The sequence below is a fragment of the Nerophis ophidion genome, unplaced genomic scaffold (genome assembly GCF_033978795.1).
Source record: "Nerophis ophidion isolate RoL-2023_Sa unplaced genomic scaffold, RoL_Noph_v1.0 HiC_scaffold_87, whole genome shotgun sequence".
Classification (NCBI taxonomy): Eukaryota; Metazoa; Chordata; class Actinopteri; order Syngnathiformes; family Syngnathidae; genus Nerophis; species Nerophis ophidion.
Genome location: NW_026907009.1, coordinates 299,409 through 316,096, shown reverse-complemented (window position 1 = coordinate 316,096; position 16,688 = coordinate 299,409). Strand labels below are relative to the sequence as shown.

Genomic DNA, 16,688 nt, shown 5'->3' with positions numbered 1-16,688 from the left:
GATGTAATGATGTAACTACATACCTGCGTAACACATGCATTAGATGTTAGCTAATAATAGTCATTTGGATGTAATGATGTAACTACATACCTGCGTAACACATGCATTAGATTTGGCTGTTGTTAGCTAATAATAGTCATTTGGATGTAATGATGTAACTACATACCTGCGTAACACATGCATTACATGTGGCTGTTGTTAGCTAATAATAGTCATTTGGATGTAATGATGTAACTACATACCTGCGTAACACATGCATTACATGTGGCTGTTGTTAGCTAATAATAGTCATTTGGATGTAATGATGTAACTACATACCTGCGTAACACATGCATTAGATGTGGCTGTTGTTAGCTAATAATAGTCATTTGGATGTAATGATGTAATTACATACCTGCGTAACACATGCATTAGATGTGGCTGTTGTTAGCTAATAATAGTCATTTGGATGTAATGATGTAACTACATACCTGCGTAACACATGCATTAGATGTGGCTGTTGTTAGCTAATAATAGTCATTTAGATGTAATGATGTAACTACATACCTGCGTAACACATGCATTACATGTGGCTGTTGTTAGCTAATAATAGTCATTTGGATGTAATGATGTAACTACATACCTGCGTAACACATGCATTACATGTGGCTGTTGTTAGCTAATAATAGTCATTTGGATGTAATGATGTAACTACATACCTGCGTAACACATGCATTACATGTGGCTGTTGTTAGCTAATAATAGTCATTTGGATGTAATGATGTAACTACATACCTGCGTAACACTTGCATTACATGTGGCTGTTGTTAGCTAATAATAGTCATTTGGATGTAATGATGTAACTACATACCTGCGTAACACATGCATTACATGTGGCTGTTGTTAGCTAATAATAGTCATTTGGATGTAATGATGTAACTACATTCCTGCGTAACACATGCATTAGATGTGGCTGTTGTTAGCTAATAATAGTCATTTGGATGTAATGATGTAACTACATACCTGCGTAACACATGCATTAGTTGTTAGCTAATAATAGTCTTTGGATAGTTCAATTAAATGTAAATCCTATCTTAACAATAACATGATTGCAAATTGTTTGTGGCCTCTCTTGGACTGCTTTTGTACGTGTGCACGTGTTCTCTGCACGTACGTGTTGACCAGACAGGGTGAGTGACCGCCGTAAACACCAATCATTTTATACGCACTGGTTATTACACAACCTTAGTAATTGTAAAAGTAATAGTCTTTATGCCACAGTGCTAAACAACCATCTGCCCATATCAAACCTGACATTTTTGGGAAAAGTCCTGGAGAAGGTGTCTCCCAATTCTGGTGATGTGCAATACCACTGATTTTTATTCAGAACCGATACCAAGTAAAATCCATGCCGGTATCGGCAATATGGGTCTGATACTGATACTTTGCGCAAATATACTGTACATTATGGGTCTCGTATTGTTTAAAAAGTAGTGTAATTTAAGTGTTGCTGATCTTGGCACCACCTTAAAGGCACCTGGAATGCTGTCCTCCGAGTCCTCCACCATAGGGAGGATCTTAGTTGTGGCATTTCCAGTTTTGCTGGCTTCAATGCCACAGTGTACAGCCAGCTTGGCGTAGATTGAGTGGAATTGCTGTGTGTTGGCATTGTTGTTGCAGCCTCCTGTTTATAATAAGAGAAGAGAACATACATAAGATTGTGCATTAGCACCCTCATCTTACATTCTTATTGACATATACATATATAGTTATTAATATTGTATTTCTTGAAATGCCTTATGCCTATATAAAAGATGAAACAATCAAAACGTTTCTCTTCGTTTCATATTTTCAGTTATCAACACACAGCACATGATTTATGAAGGTGAACAAATGTAACAAACAATCCTTGATGTGATTAAATGAGTGACTCATTAAAATATATTTTTTTTATTATTTTTTAAGTTTAAGTCTCAACGATAGTCACACACACACTCGGTGTGGTGAATTTATCCTCTGCATTTAACCCATCACCATGTTCAGATCCTGGGAGGTGAGGGGAGCAGTGAGCAGCAGCGGTGGCCGCGCTCAGGAATCATTTTGGTGATTTAACCCCCAATTCCAAGCCTTGATGCTGAGTGCCAAGCAGGGAGGTAATGGCTCCCATTTTTATAGTCCTTGGTACGACTCGCCCAGGGTTTGAACTCTCCACCTTCCAGTCTCAGGGCGGGCACTCTAACCACAAGACCACTGAGCAGGTCTTATAGACTCTCCACCTTCCAGTCTCAGGGCGGACAATCTAACCACAAGACCACTGAGCAGGTCTTATAGACTCTCCACCTTCCAGTCTCAGGGCGGACACTCTAACCACAAGACCACTGAGCAGGTCTTATAGACTCTCCACCTTCCAGTCTCAGGGCGGACACTCTAACCACAAGGCCACTGAGCAGGTCTTATAAACTCTCCACCTTCCAGTCTCAGGGCGGACACTATAACCAGAAGGCCACTGAGCAGGTCTTATAAACTCTCCACCTTCCAGTCTCAGGGCGGACACTCTAACCACAAGACCACTGAGCAGGTCTTATAGACTCTCCACCTTCCAGTCTCAGGGCGGAGAATCTAACCACAAGACCACTGAGCAGGTCTTATAGACTCTCCACCTTCCAGTCTCAGGGCGGACACTCTAACCACAAGGCCACTGAGCAGGTCTTATAGACTCTCCACCTTCCAGTCTCAGGGCGGACACTCTAACCACAAGACCACTGAGCAGGTCTTATAAACTCTCCACCTTCCAGTCTCAGGGCGGACACTCTAACCACAAGGCCACTGAGCAGGTCTTATAGACTCTCCACCTTCCAGTCTCAGGGCGGGCACTCTAACCACAAGGCCACTGAGCAGGTCTTATAAACTCTCCACCTTCCAGTCTCAGGGCGGACACTCTAACCACAAGGCCACTGAGCAGGTCTTATAAACTCTCCACCTTCCAGTCTCAGGGCGGACACTCTAACCACAAGACCACTGAGCAGGTCTTATAGACTCTCCACCTTCCAGTCTCAGGGCGGACACTCTAACCACAAGACCACTGAGCAGGTCTTATAGACTCTCCACCTTCCAGTCTCAGGGCGGACACTCTAACCACAAGACCACTGAGCAGGTCTTATAAACTCTCCACCTTCCAGTCTCAGGGCGGACACTCTAACCACAAGACCACTGAGCAGGTCTTATAAACTCTCCACCTTCCAGTCTCAGGGCGGACACTCTAACCACAAGACCACTGAGCAGGTCTTATAGACTCTCCACCTTCCAGTCTCAGGGCGGACACTCTAACCACAAGACCACTGAGCAGGTCTTATAAACTCTCCACCTTCCAGTCTCAGGGCGGACACTCTAACCACAAGGCCACTGAGCAGGTCTTATAGACTCTCCACCTTCCAGTCTCAGGGCGGGCACTCTAACCACAAGGCCACTGAGCAGGTCTTATAAACTCTCCACCTTCCAGTCTCAGGGCGGACACTCTAACCACAAGGCCATTGAGCAGGTCTTATAAACTCTCCACCTTCCAGTCTCAGGGCGGGCACTCTAACCACAAGACCACTGAGCAGGTCTTATAGACTCTCCACCTTCCAGTCTCAGGGCGGACACTCTAACCACAAGACCACTGAGCAGGTCTTATAAACTCTCCACCTTCCAGTCTCAGGGCGGACACTCTAACCACAAGACCACTGAGCAGGTCTTATAAACTCTCCACCTTCCAGTCTCAGGGCGGACACTCTAACCACAAGACCACTGAGCAGGTCTTATAGACTCTCCACCTTCCAGTCTCAGGGCGGGCACTCTAACCACAAGGCCACTGAGCAGGTCTTATAAACTCTCCACCTTCCAGTCTCAGGGCGGACACTCTAACCACAAGACCACTGAGCAGGTCTTATAAACTCTCCACCTTCCAGTCTCAGGGCGGACACTCTAACCACAAGACCACTGAGCAGGTCTTATAGACTCTCCACCTTCCAGTCTCAGGGCGGACACTCTAACCACAAGGCCACTGAGCAGGTCTTATAAACTCTCCACCTTCCAGTCTCAGGGCGGACACTCTAACCACAAGACCACTGAGCAGGTCTTATAAACTCTCCACCTTCCAGTCTCAGGGCGGACACTCTAACCACAAGACCACTGAGCAGGTCTTATAGACTCTCCACCTTCCAGTCTCAGGGCGGACACTCTAACCACAAGACCACTGAGCAGGTCTTATAAACTCTCCACCTTCCAGTCTCAGGGCGGACACTCTAACCACAAGACCACTGAGCAGGTCTTATAGACTCTCCACCTTCCAGTCTCAGGGCGGGCACTCTAACCACAAGGCCACTGAGCAGGTCTTATAAACTCTCCACCTTCCAGTCTCAGGGCGGACACTCTAACCACAAGACCACTGAGCAGGTCTTATAGACTCTCCACCTTCCAGTCTCAGGGCGGACACTCTAACCACAAGGCCACTGAGCAGGTCTTATAAACTCTCCACCTTCCAGTCTCAGGGCGGGCACTCTAACCACAAGGCCACTGAGCAGGTCTTATAAACTCTCTACCTTCCAGTCTCAGGGCGGACACTCTAACCACAAGACCACTGAGCAGGTCTTATAGACTCTCCACCTTCCAGTCTCAGGGCGGACACTCTAACCACAAGACCACTGAGCAGGTCTTATAGACTCTCCACCTTCCAGTCTCAGGGCGGACACTCTAACCACAAGACCACTGAGCAGGTCTTATAAACTCTCCACCTTCCAGTCTCAGGGCGGACACTCTAACCACAAGACCACTGAGCAGGTCTTATAGACTCTCCACCTTCCAGTCTCAGGGCGGACACTCTAACCACAAGGCCACTGAGCAGGTCTTATAAACTCTCCACCTTCCAGTCTCAGGGCGGACACTCTAACCACAAGACCACTGAGCAGGTCTTATAAACTCTCCACCTTCCAGTCTCAGGGCGGACACTCTAACCACAAGACCACTGAGCAGGTCTTATAGACTCTCCACCTTCCAGTCTCAGGGCGGACACTCTAACCACAAGACCACTGAGCAGGTCTTATAAACTCTCCACCTTCCAGTCTCAGGGCGGACACTCTAACCACAAGACCACTGAGCAGGTCTTATAGACTCTCCACCTTCCAGTCTCAGGGCGGGCACTCTAACCACAAGGCCACTGAGCAGGTCTTATAAACTCTCCACCTTCCAGTCTCAGGGCGGACACTCTAACCACAAGACCACTGAGCAGGTCTTATAGACTCTCCACCTTCCAGTCTCAGGGCGGACACTCTAACCACAAGGCCACTGAGCAGGTCTTATAAACTCTCCACCTTCCAGTCTCAGGGCGGGCACTCTAACCACAAGGCCACTGAGCAGGTCTTATAAACTCTCTACCTTCCAGTCTCAGGGCGGACACTCTAACCACAAGACCACTGAGCAGGTCTTATAGACTCTCCACCTTCCAGTCTCAGGGCGGACACTCTAACCACAAGACCACTGAGCAGGTCTTATAGACTCTCCACCTTCCAGTCTCAGGGCGGACACTCTAACCACAAGACCACTGAGCAGGTCTTATAAACTCTCCACCTTCCAGTCTCAGGGCGGACACTCTAACCACAAGACCACTGAGCAGGTCTTATAGAAGCGTTTACACTGCACACCAAATCTGATTACTTTTTGCCCTCAAGTGACAAAGATCTGATTTTTTGTGACAGTCCAAACTCTCCAAAGTCCTTCAAATCTGATCTTTTGGCATCAGATTGAGGCCACATCAGGAAGTAGTCCTGATTCAAATTGGAATGTCATTTTTTTAAGTGGAACTTCTGTCTCAACGTAATGCGACCTGAATGTGACTTGCTCATCAGCTTTGGGCGAGCTACGTCATTCGTGTGTGCCGTGGATATTTGTTTGCTCACCACAACATCCGCTTTTGGTGAGCAAAGACCACCACATTTTGGGTGCATCACTTGTCAGTAGTGTTTAAATAATAGGCTACATATAATATATATATTTATTTGTATATATTATTTACTTTGTTTCCAAAGAAATAGCGATTGTTGAAGGACGGGAATTCACTCTGTGGCGAATTGAAAACTAAAGCTCCTGTAGATCCACGCTGATGTCCGTGTCTCCTCTGACTAAACACTGCATGAACGTAGCGGCCGAGTGCATCAAGTCTAGATGCAAAATTGTCCTAAAAATATACTTGATTGCAAGTTTATGAGCTGAAGTACAATAATAATTGGAGTTATTATTAGGAAAACTAACATGAAATGACTCAGTTGGTCCCCAACATCGCGTCTGTTGATTGCTTGTCCACACTCTCTCTAGACACCACTCTGGTCACCTTAGCTAGAGACCACCCCTAGTGGCCACCTCAGGTAAATGCTTGAGTGGCTTTTCTGGGAAATCACGTGACCTGGCAAGCACAACAGGTGTGTCAAGTTTGCAACCCAACTTCCTCATCAGCTGTTTTTCTTCAACTGAAGCCCAACCTATCCATTGAACAACTAGTCAAACATTTGACTTGATAAGACATCTTGAATGAAGATATCTCAAATCAACATCTCTACATCTAGAAATGAGCAGTGCCTCTGAAGCTGGAAATAAGTGTTTTATTCTGAAAACAATTAGGGAAGGCCAGTTTATTTATAGAGCACAATTCAAAGTGCTGTACAGAAAATGACAAGAAGGCAACAATAAAATGGAAGTAACCATGGAAAATACTTCAAAATAAAAGAAGAATAATCCTCATAAAACAAGGTTCTCAGAGCTAACATGTCAGAGATGTACTTTGGCACAAGACCATGAAAGGACTTGTACACAAGGAAAGCTGAGTAGCTACAGGAAGCCAGGACTGATATGGACTGATATGATCATATTTCCTAGTTCTAGTCAGGACTTGAGCAGCAGCATTCTGGGTTTACTGCAGTTGCTTTACAGCTGGTTTAAAGAGCCAAGTGAAAAGAGCATTACAGTAGTCCAAACTGCTGGAGACAAAGACTTAGTCTCTCCAAGTCTGATTCAGACATTATTCCTCTGATGTTGACAAAGTGTTTCAGGTGGTAAAAGCTGCCGATGTTATCGACTTCATGCGGCTGTTAAAGTTCAAGTCTGAGTCCATTATTACCTCCAGATTTATCACCTGATTATTAGGTTTCAGTGAGAGTCTCAAGGTGACTAACAATAGTTTCTCTCTGCTAAATCTAAATGGATTTAGTTTAAGTCAACCACATCACACAACATTTTAGTCAGCTAAAATGACAGTACATTTAGTCCACTCAAATAGAAAGTATAAAAGATAAGGTCTCTTTAAAGTTGATTTGAAAGCAGGTTTATCTAGACTATTGTACCTGCAAAACATTTGTTCAACAAAAGTAGCATGATCTAAAGCCTTTGCTAGGTTGGAAAAGTCAAAGATTTGTCCAATTCTGTGACATTAATGAGATTTTAAAGGACTTGTTGATGTTGATGTGTTACAAACCTCTTCCTTGTTTATAAGCTACATACAACATCAACTGTTCTTTGTTCATGCACATCATACATATCAATAAAGTGTTTGGATGTATTAATTCAATCAATGAATTGTTGGTTGCCAAAAAGTGATGCAAAGTAATATTTTGTTACTGACACATCTCATCTGTGCATAAGTGACTAGAATAACTTGGGCAAACTTTTTAACTGGCAGGCCACATCATCACACGCAGGCTTGACAACTCTCTGAAAAAATAAGTAGGAGACATTTTGTTGGCAGATTGTCTTCATCTCTACTGGCATGGTGATTTTTATGTTTGTTTGCTTGTTTTTGCCTTCTTTATTTATGTGTGTCAGAAATATTGTATGTAAATTATCAAAAAAACTTTCCGTTCTCTGAGTTCCCAGTGAACAGACGGAAGCTGTCTTTGTTGCAATAATCCAAAGGCTTGGAAAATACCACTGTGTACGATGGGAAGAGACGGGAAGGGTTAGCTATTGTGATCCAAGACTTGCCCAAGCTCGATCCAGGACCAGTACAAGCCTGAGGTATCTTTTTCTTTTGTGTTAATGTGACCGAAAACAATGGCTGTTTACATACCCCCATTCCTTTAGAAACAGCTGCTGTTATGTAAACAGGGAATATCCAAATAAAAGAGGAGACGTGAACATTTTTCCGTGAGCGCGTGGGTGACACTGTAAGAGGTTACAGGTCGACATGTTTCTCCTCAAACCGAGCAAAATTGAATTCCGTCTCTATTTCCTTGCTTCCTGTCTTGTTTAATAGATGTCATCGATGTTTGAACGTGACATTGTGAAAAACATGTTTTACTATTTGACTGAAACCTGTATTTAATTACACACGTCTCGGAGTAATAAGATCACATTGTAATAAAAACATGACCAAATAATTAATGTATGAGTGCAAAATAATACAATTAATAGAATTAAATCAGTAAATGTCTTTCATTTTTTCCCATGAAAGGTCGCCACAGCACAACAATCATGATGATTCAGATCAATGTTTACCTTCCCATCCTGACCTGGAATCGTACCCACACCCACTGTCACACACAGCAGATGTGTATACCATTCCACTACTAGCATCAACAGAAGAACAGGTGAATTACGTTATTTTACTCTCTTAAATTTGCAGTCATTTCCATTAAATATTGTGTTTTAATAAAGAGCTCTGTCATTCATTCTTTCTGTTGACATTTGACAAAATATTTCAAATTGTCACTTTTCCGACAAGGTAAAGGCTTAAGATCATTTAATACTTGTTTTGCATGACTGCAAGCTAAAAGTGTTATCATGTGTGTAATGACAAAGCACCTCCAAAACAGATTTGTATTTGACAAGTTTTTACTGAATAAAACCCCCAGAATGTACATGAAACATTGTACACATAAAACACTGAATATCAAGAGTATATGAACGGCCTACCTTGTTTACTTCCCAAATGACATCCTCGGCATGTTTGGCAATCAAGCAAAAATATGATTATGCAAAAAGGAACGGAAAAAACAGCAAATTGTTTCAAAAATATAAATATTTGACAATGCTTTGTCATAAACATTTTGTGTCACTGTCCCCCTCCGTCACACTAACTGGTAAGGTTGGCTACCCAATTCAGTACTTTTGTAGGTGATGACCCGATTCCCTCAGTACTATCAATTATGTAAAATCAAGTTGGATACCTGTATTGCATGTGACGTCATGTCTGCTTTCAGACTAAACACCGGCTCAGGTAAACAATCACTCAAGCAGCACTCAGGCCGGACTCAGCCAAACTCCCTCTAAGTCACCTTGCCATTTTCAACACCAACACAGTGCTTAATAAAAAAACAGCGCAAACATAAAGTAATGCGACACTCTTCCAAAATGCGCTAGCTTATTGTTAATTTACATAGGATTTGCCAAAGACAGGCTACTATTTACATGAAGGATTTTACATGGCGATTTCAACACCTTGGAATTTGGTAAAGGAAACAACTAAGATTATAGTTCGAATTTTACAATTTTGTGTAATAACTATTCTTACAGTATTGACACTTTGTAGGGGGCAACCTAAAAAGTTAATTTCCTGAAAAAAAAAGCTACTTTCTAGTTTGACAACATAGCATAAATAGTTATAGAGTGCTGCCATCTAATGGTCTTGGAAGTGCAATTGCATTGCAAATGAGACTAATGTCATCAGAAAAGAAGATATAACAACTGGACAGCAGTTCTCATAATCAACATTCTTAAATGTTACATCAAAAACAATTAATATTAGCATACGGAAGTAGTTAAAAATGGTACTATTGTTCCAAAATATTGTTAAAAATAATGATGAGATGTGACAAGGTGATATTCACTGATAAGCAGCTGTCTATTGGTTTGAAAAGGAAAGAAGAAATCCTTGTCAATGTGATGACACATGAGCCCCAAATGATGACATCACAACTACATGGACACAAAGATCAACATCTGACAAAATATTGTTGACAAATGCAGATTGAAGGTGTTTTGTCAGCCACAAACAGCCAAAGAAGACATGGTGTAAGACGAGGAGCAATTAGTGCAGATGTGAAAGAAAAGTCCAAGTGTGATGAGGTCCCTCAGCGATGGAGACATCTCTCTGTGTTCCAGTGCACAAAGCATCCTGGAGGAAGAAGATGACTCAGCACATTCCCAACAAAAGCAGGTGCAGATGTTAGCAGAGTGAACATCATCTTCACACAAAGTCAGAAGAACATTTGGAGGTGCGTGAAAAAGCAAAGTCCTCACTGTGCTGTGTGTCACTCAGCCTTCAGCCTTCACGTCTCTCTGAGAGCTGGTTACCACCGTCACCAGCTGGCGGAGCACAAAACGCACCGTGAGCTGCTTACGCTGCTCATGCTAAGCCCACACCTCACTCTGGTGAAGGAAGTCCATCTTCACTCATATCACATCTTTGCAGCTGGGAATTCTGCTCTTCTACTTCCTGACTAGTCTAAGACTAAGTCTCCAAACAGGTTCAGCTTGGCTTCAAGGCTCATGTGCAACCAACCCTCCAGTGTCTTAGTCAGGTCAAAAGTTTCCATACACCTGTAAAGAACATCATGTCATGGCTGACTTCAGTTCCCAATCATTTCTACAACTCTTATTTATTTGTGATGTAGTGATTGGAGCACATACTTGTTGCTCACAAAAAACATTCATTAAGTTTGCTTCTTTTATGAATTTATTATGGGTCTACTGTACATGTGAGCAAATGTGCTGGGTCAAAAGTGTACATACAGCAATGTTAATATTTGCTTACATGTCCTTTGGCAAGTTTCACTGCAATAAGGCGCTTTTGGTTTTTCACGCCTCTTGACAAAATTGGTGCAGTTAAGCTATATTAGTTGTTTTTCTGACATGGACTTGTTTCTTCAGCATTATCCACACATTTAAGTCTGGACTTTGGGAAGGCCATTCTAAGACCTTAATTCTAACCATTCCTTTACCACTTTTGAGGTGTGTTTGGGGTCATTGTCCTGTTGGAACACCCAACTGCGTCCAAGACCCAACCTCCAGGCTGATGATGTTAGCTTGTCCAGAAGAATTTGGAGCTAATCTTCCTTTTTCATTGTCCCATTTAAAGCACCAGTTTTATTGGCTGCAAAACAGGCCCAGAGCATAATACTACCACCACCATGCTTGACGGTAAGGATGGTGTTCCTGGGATTCAAGGACTCACCTTTTCTCCTCCAAACATATTGCTGGGTATTGTGGCCAAACAGCTCACTTTTTGTTTCACCTGACATGGCATGGACAAAGATAAGGCTTTCTGGAGGAAAGTTCTGTGGTCAGATTTAACAAAAATTGAGCTGTTTGGCCACAATACCCAGCAATATGTTTGGAGGAGAAAAGGTGAGTCCTTTAATCCCAGGAACACCATGCCAACCGTCAAGCATAGTGGTGGAAGTATTATGCTCTGGGCCTGTTTTGCTGTAAATGGAACTGGTGCTTTACAGAGAGTAAATGGGACAATGAAAAAAGGAGGATTACCTCCAATTTTTTCCGGACAACCTTAAATCATCAGCCAGGAGGTTGGGTCTTGGGCGGAGTTGGGTGTTCCAACAGGACAATGACCCCAAACACACGTCAAAAGTGGTCAAGGAATGGCTAAATCGTGTTAGAATGAAGGTTTTAGAATGGCCTTCCCAAAGTCCTGACTTAAACGTGTGGACAATGCACAAGAAACAAGTCCATGTCAGAACTGCCCCAATTTTGTCAAGAGAAGTGGTCAAAAATTCAAGCAGAAGCTTGTGGATGGCTACCAAAAGCGCCTTATTGCAGTGAAACTTGCCAAGGGACATGTAAGCAAATATTAACATTGCTGTATGTACACTTTTGACCCAGCACATTTGCTCACATGTACAGTAGACCCATAATAAATTCATAAAAGAAGCAAACTTCATGAATGTTTTTTGTGAGCAACAAGTATGTGCTCCAATCACTACATCACAAATAAATAAGAGTTGTAGAAATGATTGCAAACTGAAGTCAGCCATGACATGATGTTCTTTACAAGTGTGTGTAAACTTTGACCAGGACTGTACATGAAGACAGACACGCTCAATGGATTGCGCTCTCTATTTTGCTCATTTCAGAGACTCTGGGCAGGAGTTAAGTAGATGAGGTTTGCACATGTTTTAATACACACAAACCTTTAATAGATCAGGCCCTTGATGTTCATGATCATGAGCACTCATCAAAAGTTGGCTGTGATACTTTCTATTGTGTGGGCTTACACCAGTATCAAGCTACTCCTGATGGAGGGAAGCTTTTATTTCCCTGCTAAACTTGTAACACGTGTCTACATCACACCTTCAAACAGCAAGTTTGCAAGTTAACCCTTACAAAGATACCAACAATCCAGAATGTAACAGAAAGTCAATATTATATTGAATATAGCGGACATAAAAGGTGTATAACAAAGATGAATCAGTCATAAATGATCGTCTTTGTGGGGGTAAACTTACAAAGTGTGCTTTGTTTATTGTTCTGGTTTCCAAGAAAGAGAAGATGCTTTACTTACCAGAAGTTAAGATGGCAAAAAAAAAGGAGAGAATGGAGGTAAAGATGGAGAAAAAAAAGGAAACAATTAAGGTAAAAAGAAAGAGAAAAGGTGAGCATGAAGGTAAAGATGGAGAGAAAAGGAGAGAATGGAGGTAAAGATGGGGAGAACAAGAGATAAGGGAGGTACAGATGGAGCAAATGAAGGTAAAGAAGGAGAGGGAAGGAGAAAATTAAGGTGAAGAAGAAGAGAAAAGAAGAGAATGAAGGTAAAGATGAGGTGAAGAGGCAATAATGAAGTTAAAGATGGAGAGAAAAGAGAGAATAAAGGTATAAATGGAAAGAATGGAGGTAAAAATGGATAGAAAAGGAGAGAGTGGAGGCAAAAATGGAGAGAAGAACATGGAGGTAAAGATGGAGAGAAATTGAGAGAATGGACGTGAAGGAGAGATAAGGCGAGAATGAAGTTAAAGATAAAGAGAAAATGAGAGAAAGCAGGTGAAGATGGAGAGAATTGTCATAAAGATTGAGAGAAAGGTTGAGAATAAAAGTAAAAATGGAGAGACATTGAGAGAATGGGGTAAAGAAGGAGAGAGAAGGCGAGAATGAAGTTAAAGATAAAGAGAAAAGGAGAGAAAGAAGGTAAAGATGAAGAGAATTGACAAAGATTGAGAGAAAGGTTGAGAATAAAAGTAAAAATGGAGAGACATTGAGAGAATGGGGTAAAGAAGGAGAGAGAAGGTGAGAATGAAGTTAAAGATAAAGAGAAAAGGAGAGAAAGAAGGTAAAGATGAAGAGAATTGACATAAAGATTGAGAGAAAGGTTGAGAATAAAAGTAAAAATGGGGAGAAAAGGAGGAAAATAGATAGAAAAGGAGAGAAATAAGGTAAAAATGGAGACACAATGGGAGAAAGAAGATAAAGATGGAAAAAAATGAGAGAATGAATGTAAAGGAGAAAATGGAAGTAAAGATGGAGAGAAAAGGAGGGAATGGAGGTCAAGATGGAGAGAATTGACAAAGATTGAGAGAAAAGTTGAGAATAAAAGTAAAAATGGGGAGAAAAGGAGGAAGATGGAAAGAAAAGGAGAGAACGAAGGTCAAACCCGATAGAAAATGAGAGAGAGAAGGTAATGACGGAGACAAAAGGGGAGAATGAAGGTAAAGATGGAAACAAAATGAGAGAATGAAAAGAAGGAGAGGAGGAGAAATGGATGTAAAGATGGAGAAAAACAGAGAGAAAAAAGGTAAAGATGGGGAGAATAGGAGTGAATAAAGGTAAAGATGGATAGAAAAGGGGAGATTGGAGGTAAATATGGAGAGAAATGGAGAGCATGAAGGGAAAGATGGAAGAAAAGGACAGAAAGTGAGAATGAAGGTCAAGATGGAGAGAATGGATATAAAGATGGCGAGAAAAGGACAGAATGCAGGTAAAGATGGAGAGAAAAGGAGAGAATGACGGTAAAGATGGAGAGAAAAGGAGAATGAAGGTAAGGATGGAGCGAATAAAGGCAAAGAAGGAGAAAATGAAGGTAAAGATGGAGAGAAAAGAAGAGAAAGAAGGGAAAGATTCAGAAAAATGAGAAATGGAGGTAAAGATGGAGAAAAGGGGAGAACATTGTAGTAAAGAAAGAGGGAATGGAGGTTAAGATGGAGAGAAAAGGAGGTGAAGAGAAAAGAGTATGGAGAGAGAGAGAGAGTGTAATGTGAGTAATGTTCCTATAGGGGGAGTGCTAACATGTGAGAAGGTGAAAGTACAAGGTGTGCTTCTACCTGTTCTCATTAGGACCTTCTTCCCATACTCCACATACTTCTTCAAGTAAGAAGGACATATCTCAGTGTAATAATACTTAAGGTCGTCTAGATGAAGTGTGTCCTGGTCCCACTTGAGTTTGGTGGGGAAAGCTTGTTGTTTTGCTGCAGTAAATGTCCATGTCTTCATGTCCAACGATATGAAATCTTCTCCATCATAACTGAACTGATGCCAACCTTTAACTTCATCAGTCTCATCATTCCATTCACATCCTGTCATCTCCTGGAAAGTGTGAACACCTGAGAGACACAAAGTGTTGTAAAGCAGAGTGAAACTAACACACAACATGTCTTGGTTGCAGCTTATTATGGGATGGACGGAGACAAGGTAATGTGTGTTTTTAATACACTACCAAAATATCAAATATATTAGAATAGTAGAAAGTTCAACATAAACAAACCTCCAGTTTGGTTGAAATGCTTCCTAAGTCTTTCAATGTTGTCTTTGTAGACATGTTCTCTAACAAGATTGTACTCTGTTTCTATCTTCCAGTAGTTTGGATCCTCTGCTGTGATTTTGTTCATCCAGTCCTGTTTGGATTCTGTTTTCCTGATGTTGCTGTCATAGTAACTCACCTCAACTTCATCAACATAACCAACCTCCACATACTCTGGGAAGTTTGGAACTTGAGAGCATGCGGTGGTGAAATACTGCAGCGTGTGAATCACTGAAAGACAAAACAACATTTGATTCTTGACTTTCATGTTGAACAATTCCTATTTGAAATGATGCTGTCTTCATTTCAACTTCAAACACGGCTGCTTCTCCCAGTAAACAATCACTTCCTGTTCCAGGAGACAATAACAGCGTGTGTCTTTGATGTCATGCATCTCACATTTCTACCTCACTTTAAGACCACACACATGAACAACTGCACTTATTTCAAGTGTCAAATAAATAGATGACATTATTGCCGGCAGAGAAGTGAAAGTTGTTTTTCCAGGTGAGGGGAAGTTCCAACTAGTGATGTCACTGCCAAAGCATGGAAATATAGCACCGCCTGATGGAATGTTGGCAATGGAATACAACAACAATATTATAATACTCTTCTTTTACATATTAGGACTATTACCGGTAAAAAAGCATTTAAGAATCATATTGAGTCACTTTTTAGACTTAAGAGTTCATCTTTCATGTTTTTTCTTCTCTTTTATTGTAATTAGACGTGTGTACTGTTATTTTGTATTTTTATTTTTCCTTTCTTTTATTTGTAAATAAATGTGTGCATTATTATTTTACTTTGAACTTTTGAAAAGAGGATCCCCATTTGCCGTGTGTGCGTCGGCTAATGGGGATCCTCAATAAACAAACAATAAACAATAATCCATCCATCCATTTCCTACCGCTTGTCCCTTTGGGGTCAATTATATCCATTATTTCACAATAATTCCCACCAATAAAGTGATTTTTGTGTACATTAAATACTTCTGATCTACATCTCATCTTATAACTGATACTCCTGATTGTTTCCTGGATTAATTATTGTCATTTTCCTATTTAAAAGTGAAACCGACGTTTGCGGAAATGCTAAAGTAAAAAGTTGGATGTATGTTGCTGTTAAAGTGAGACAACTTGAACAAGTTTGACTCGTTCAAAGTTTGAGCAACAAAAGAAGATGCAAACTATTGACTGATGAGAAGAGAAGAGCGTCAATAATAATGAGAAGAAATAAAAGAGAGTATTTTGTATGGACTGAGCATGTAGGAATGAGGTGTATAAAGTTGTAAAGAAAGTGGACTTACCAGGCGTCACGCTGTGTGTTTGTACAACTAGGAGGAAGAAGCAAAGCAAGTTCATCATTAAATGTCACAAAAGTGCGGAAGTCCAGAAAAAAACAAAGTTTCTAGTTTTAATCCTCAGAGAAAAGCAAGGCGACGACAACTTGCTTGACGAGTAAACATGAAATGGACGCCAAGGCGGAAACCAGATTTTATATCAAATCTCCCCTGAGCCAATGAGAATTGTACACGTCATTGTCACCAGGTAAGCTGGTTTGCTTTGCGCACACATTTGCTAACGGCTGATTTCGGGGAAATCACGTGACTTGAAATCACTTCCTGGAGGAGGATAGAAATATTTGACAGCAAGGCAGTTCCTCCACTGCAGCTAACACATGAATATTAACTCCATAAAAGTCATGTCATCATTACAAGAATAAAAGTGTCCGAGGTGATGTCATGTTTCTTGAAGCAGCTTTATTATAATACACACACTAACTTTATAGGAACAATACACAACAACTAGATGAACATTTTACATAAGTGATATTGTAGCGTCTAAGTCAGGGGTCAGCAACCTTTTTGAAACCAAGAGCTACTTCTTGGGTACTGATTAATGCCAAGGGCTACCAGTTTGATACACACTTAAACAAATTGCCA

At 41.3% G+C, this 16,688-nt stretch overlaps 1 protein-coding gene across 3 annotated transcripts; it reads right to left on the bottom strand.

The window, feature by feature from the left end:
* Positions 1–1,336: 1,336 nt before the first annotated feature.
* On the bottom strand, positions 1,337–16,222 carry LOC133547323 (class I histocompatibility antigen, F10 alpha chain-like). Of its 3 annotated transcripts, XM_061893053.1 has the most exons (5): positions 16,053–16,222; positions 14,711–14,977; positions 14,271–14,549; positions 10,243–10,308; positions 8,818–10,117 (listed from the first exon to the last, which is right to left on the bottom strand). In XM_061893053.1, the coding sequence occupies exons 1-4, from the start codon at positions 16,108–16,110 to the stop codon at positions 10,265–10,267; spliced, it is 648 nt and encodes a 215-aa protein (XP_061749037.1). In that variant the 5' UTR covers positions 16,111–16,222; the 3' UTR covers positions 8,818–10,117; positions 10,243–10,264. The 3 variants fall into 3 exon arrangements, with proteins under 3 accessions (XP_061749035.1, XP_061749037.1, XP_061749038.1); XM_061893051.1 differs by lacking the exons at positions 8,818–10,117; positions 10,243–10,308 and adding an exon at positions 1,337–1,663; XM_061893054.1 differs by lacking the exon at positions 10,243–10,308.
* Between the last annotated feature and the right edge of the window lie 466 nt (positions 16,223–16,688).

Coding starts and splice junctions, on each gene's coding strand:
- LOC133547323 (XM_061893051.1), bottom strand. CDS start 16,110: ATGATGAACTTGCTTTGCTTCTTCCTCCTAGTTGTACAAACACACAGC. Junction 14,978..16,052: donor AACACACAGCGTGACGCCTG/GTAAGTCCACTT, acceptor TTTGTCTTTCAG/TGATTCACACGCTGCAGTAT. Junction 14,550..14,710: donor GCATTTCAACCAAACTGGAG/GTTTGTTTATGT, acceptor TGTGTCTCTCAG/GTGTTCACACTTTCCAGGAG.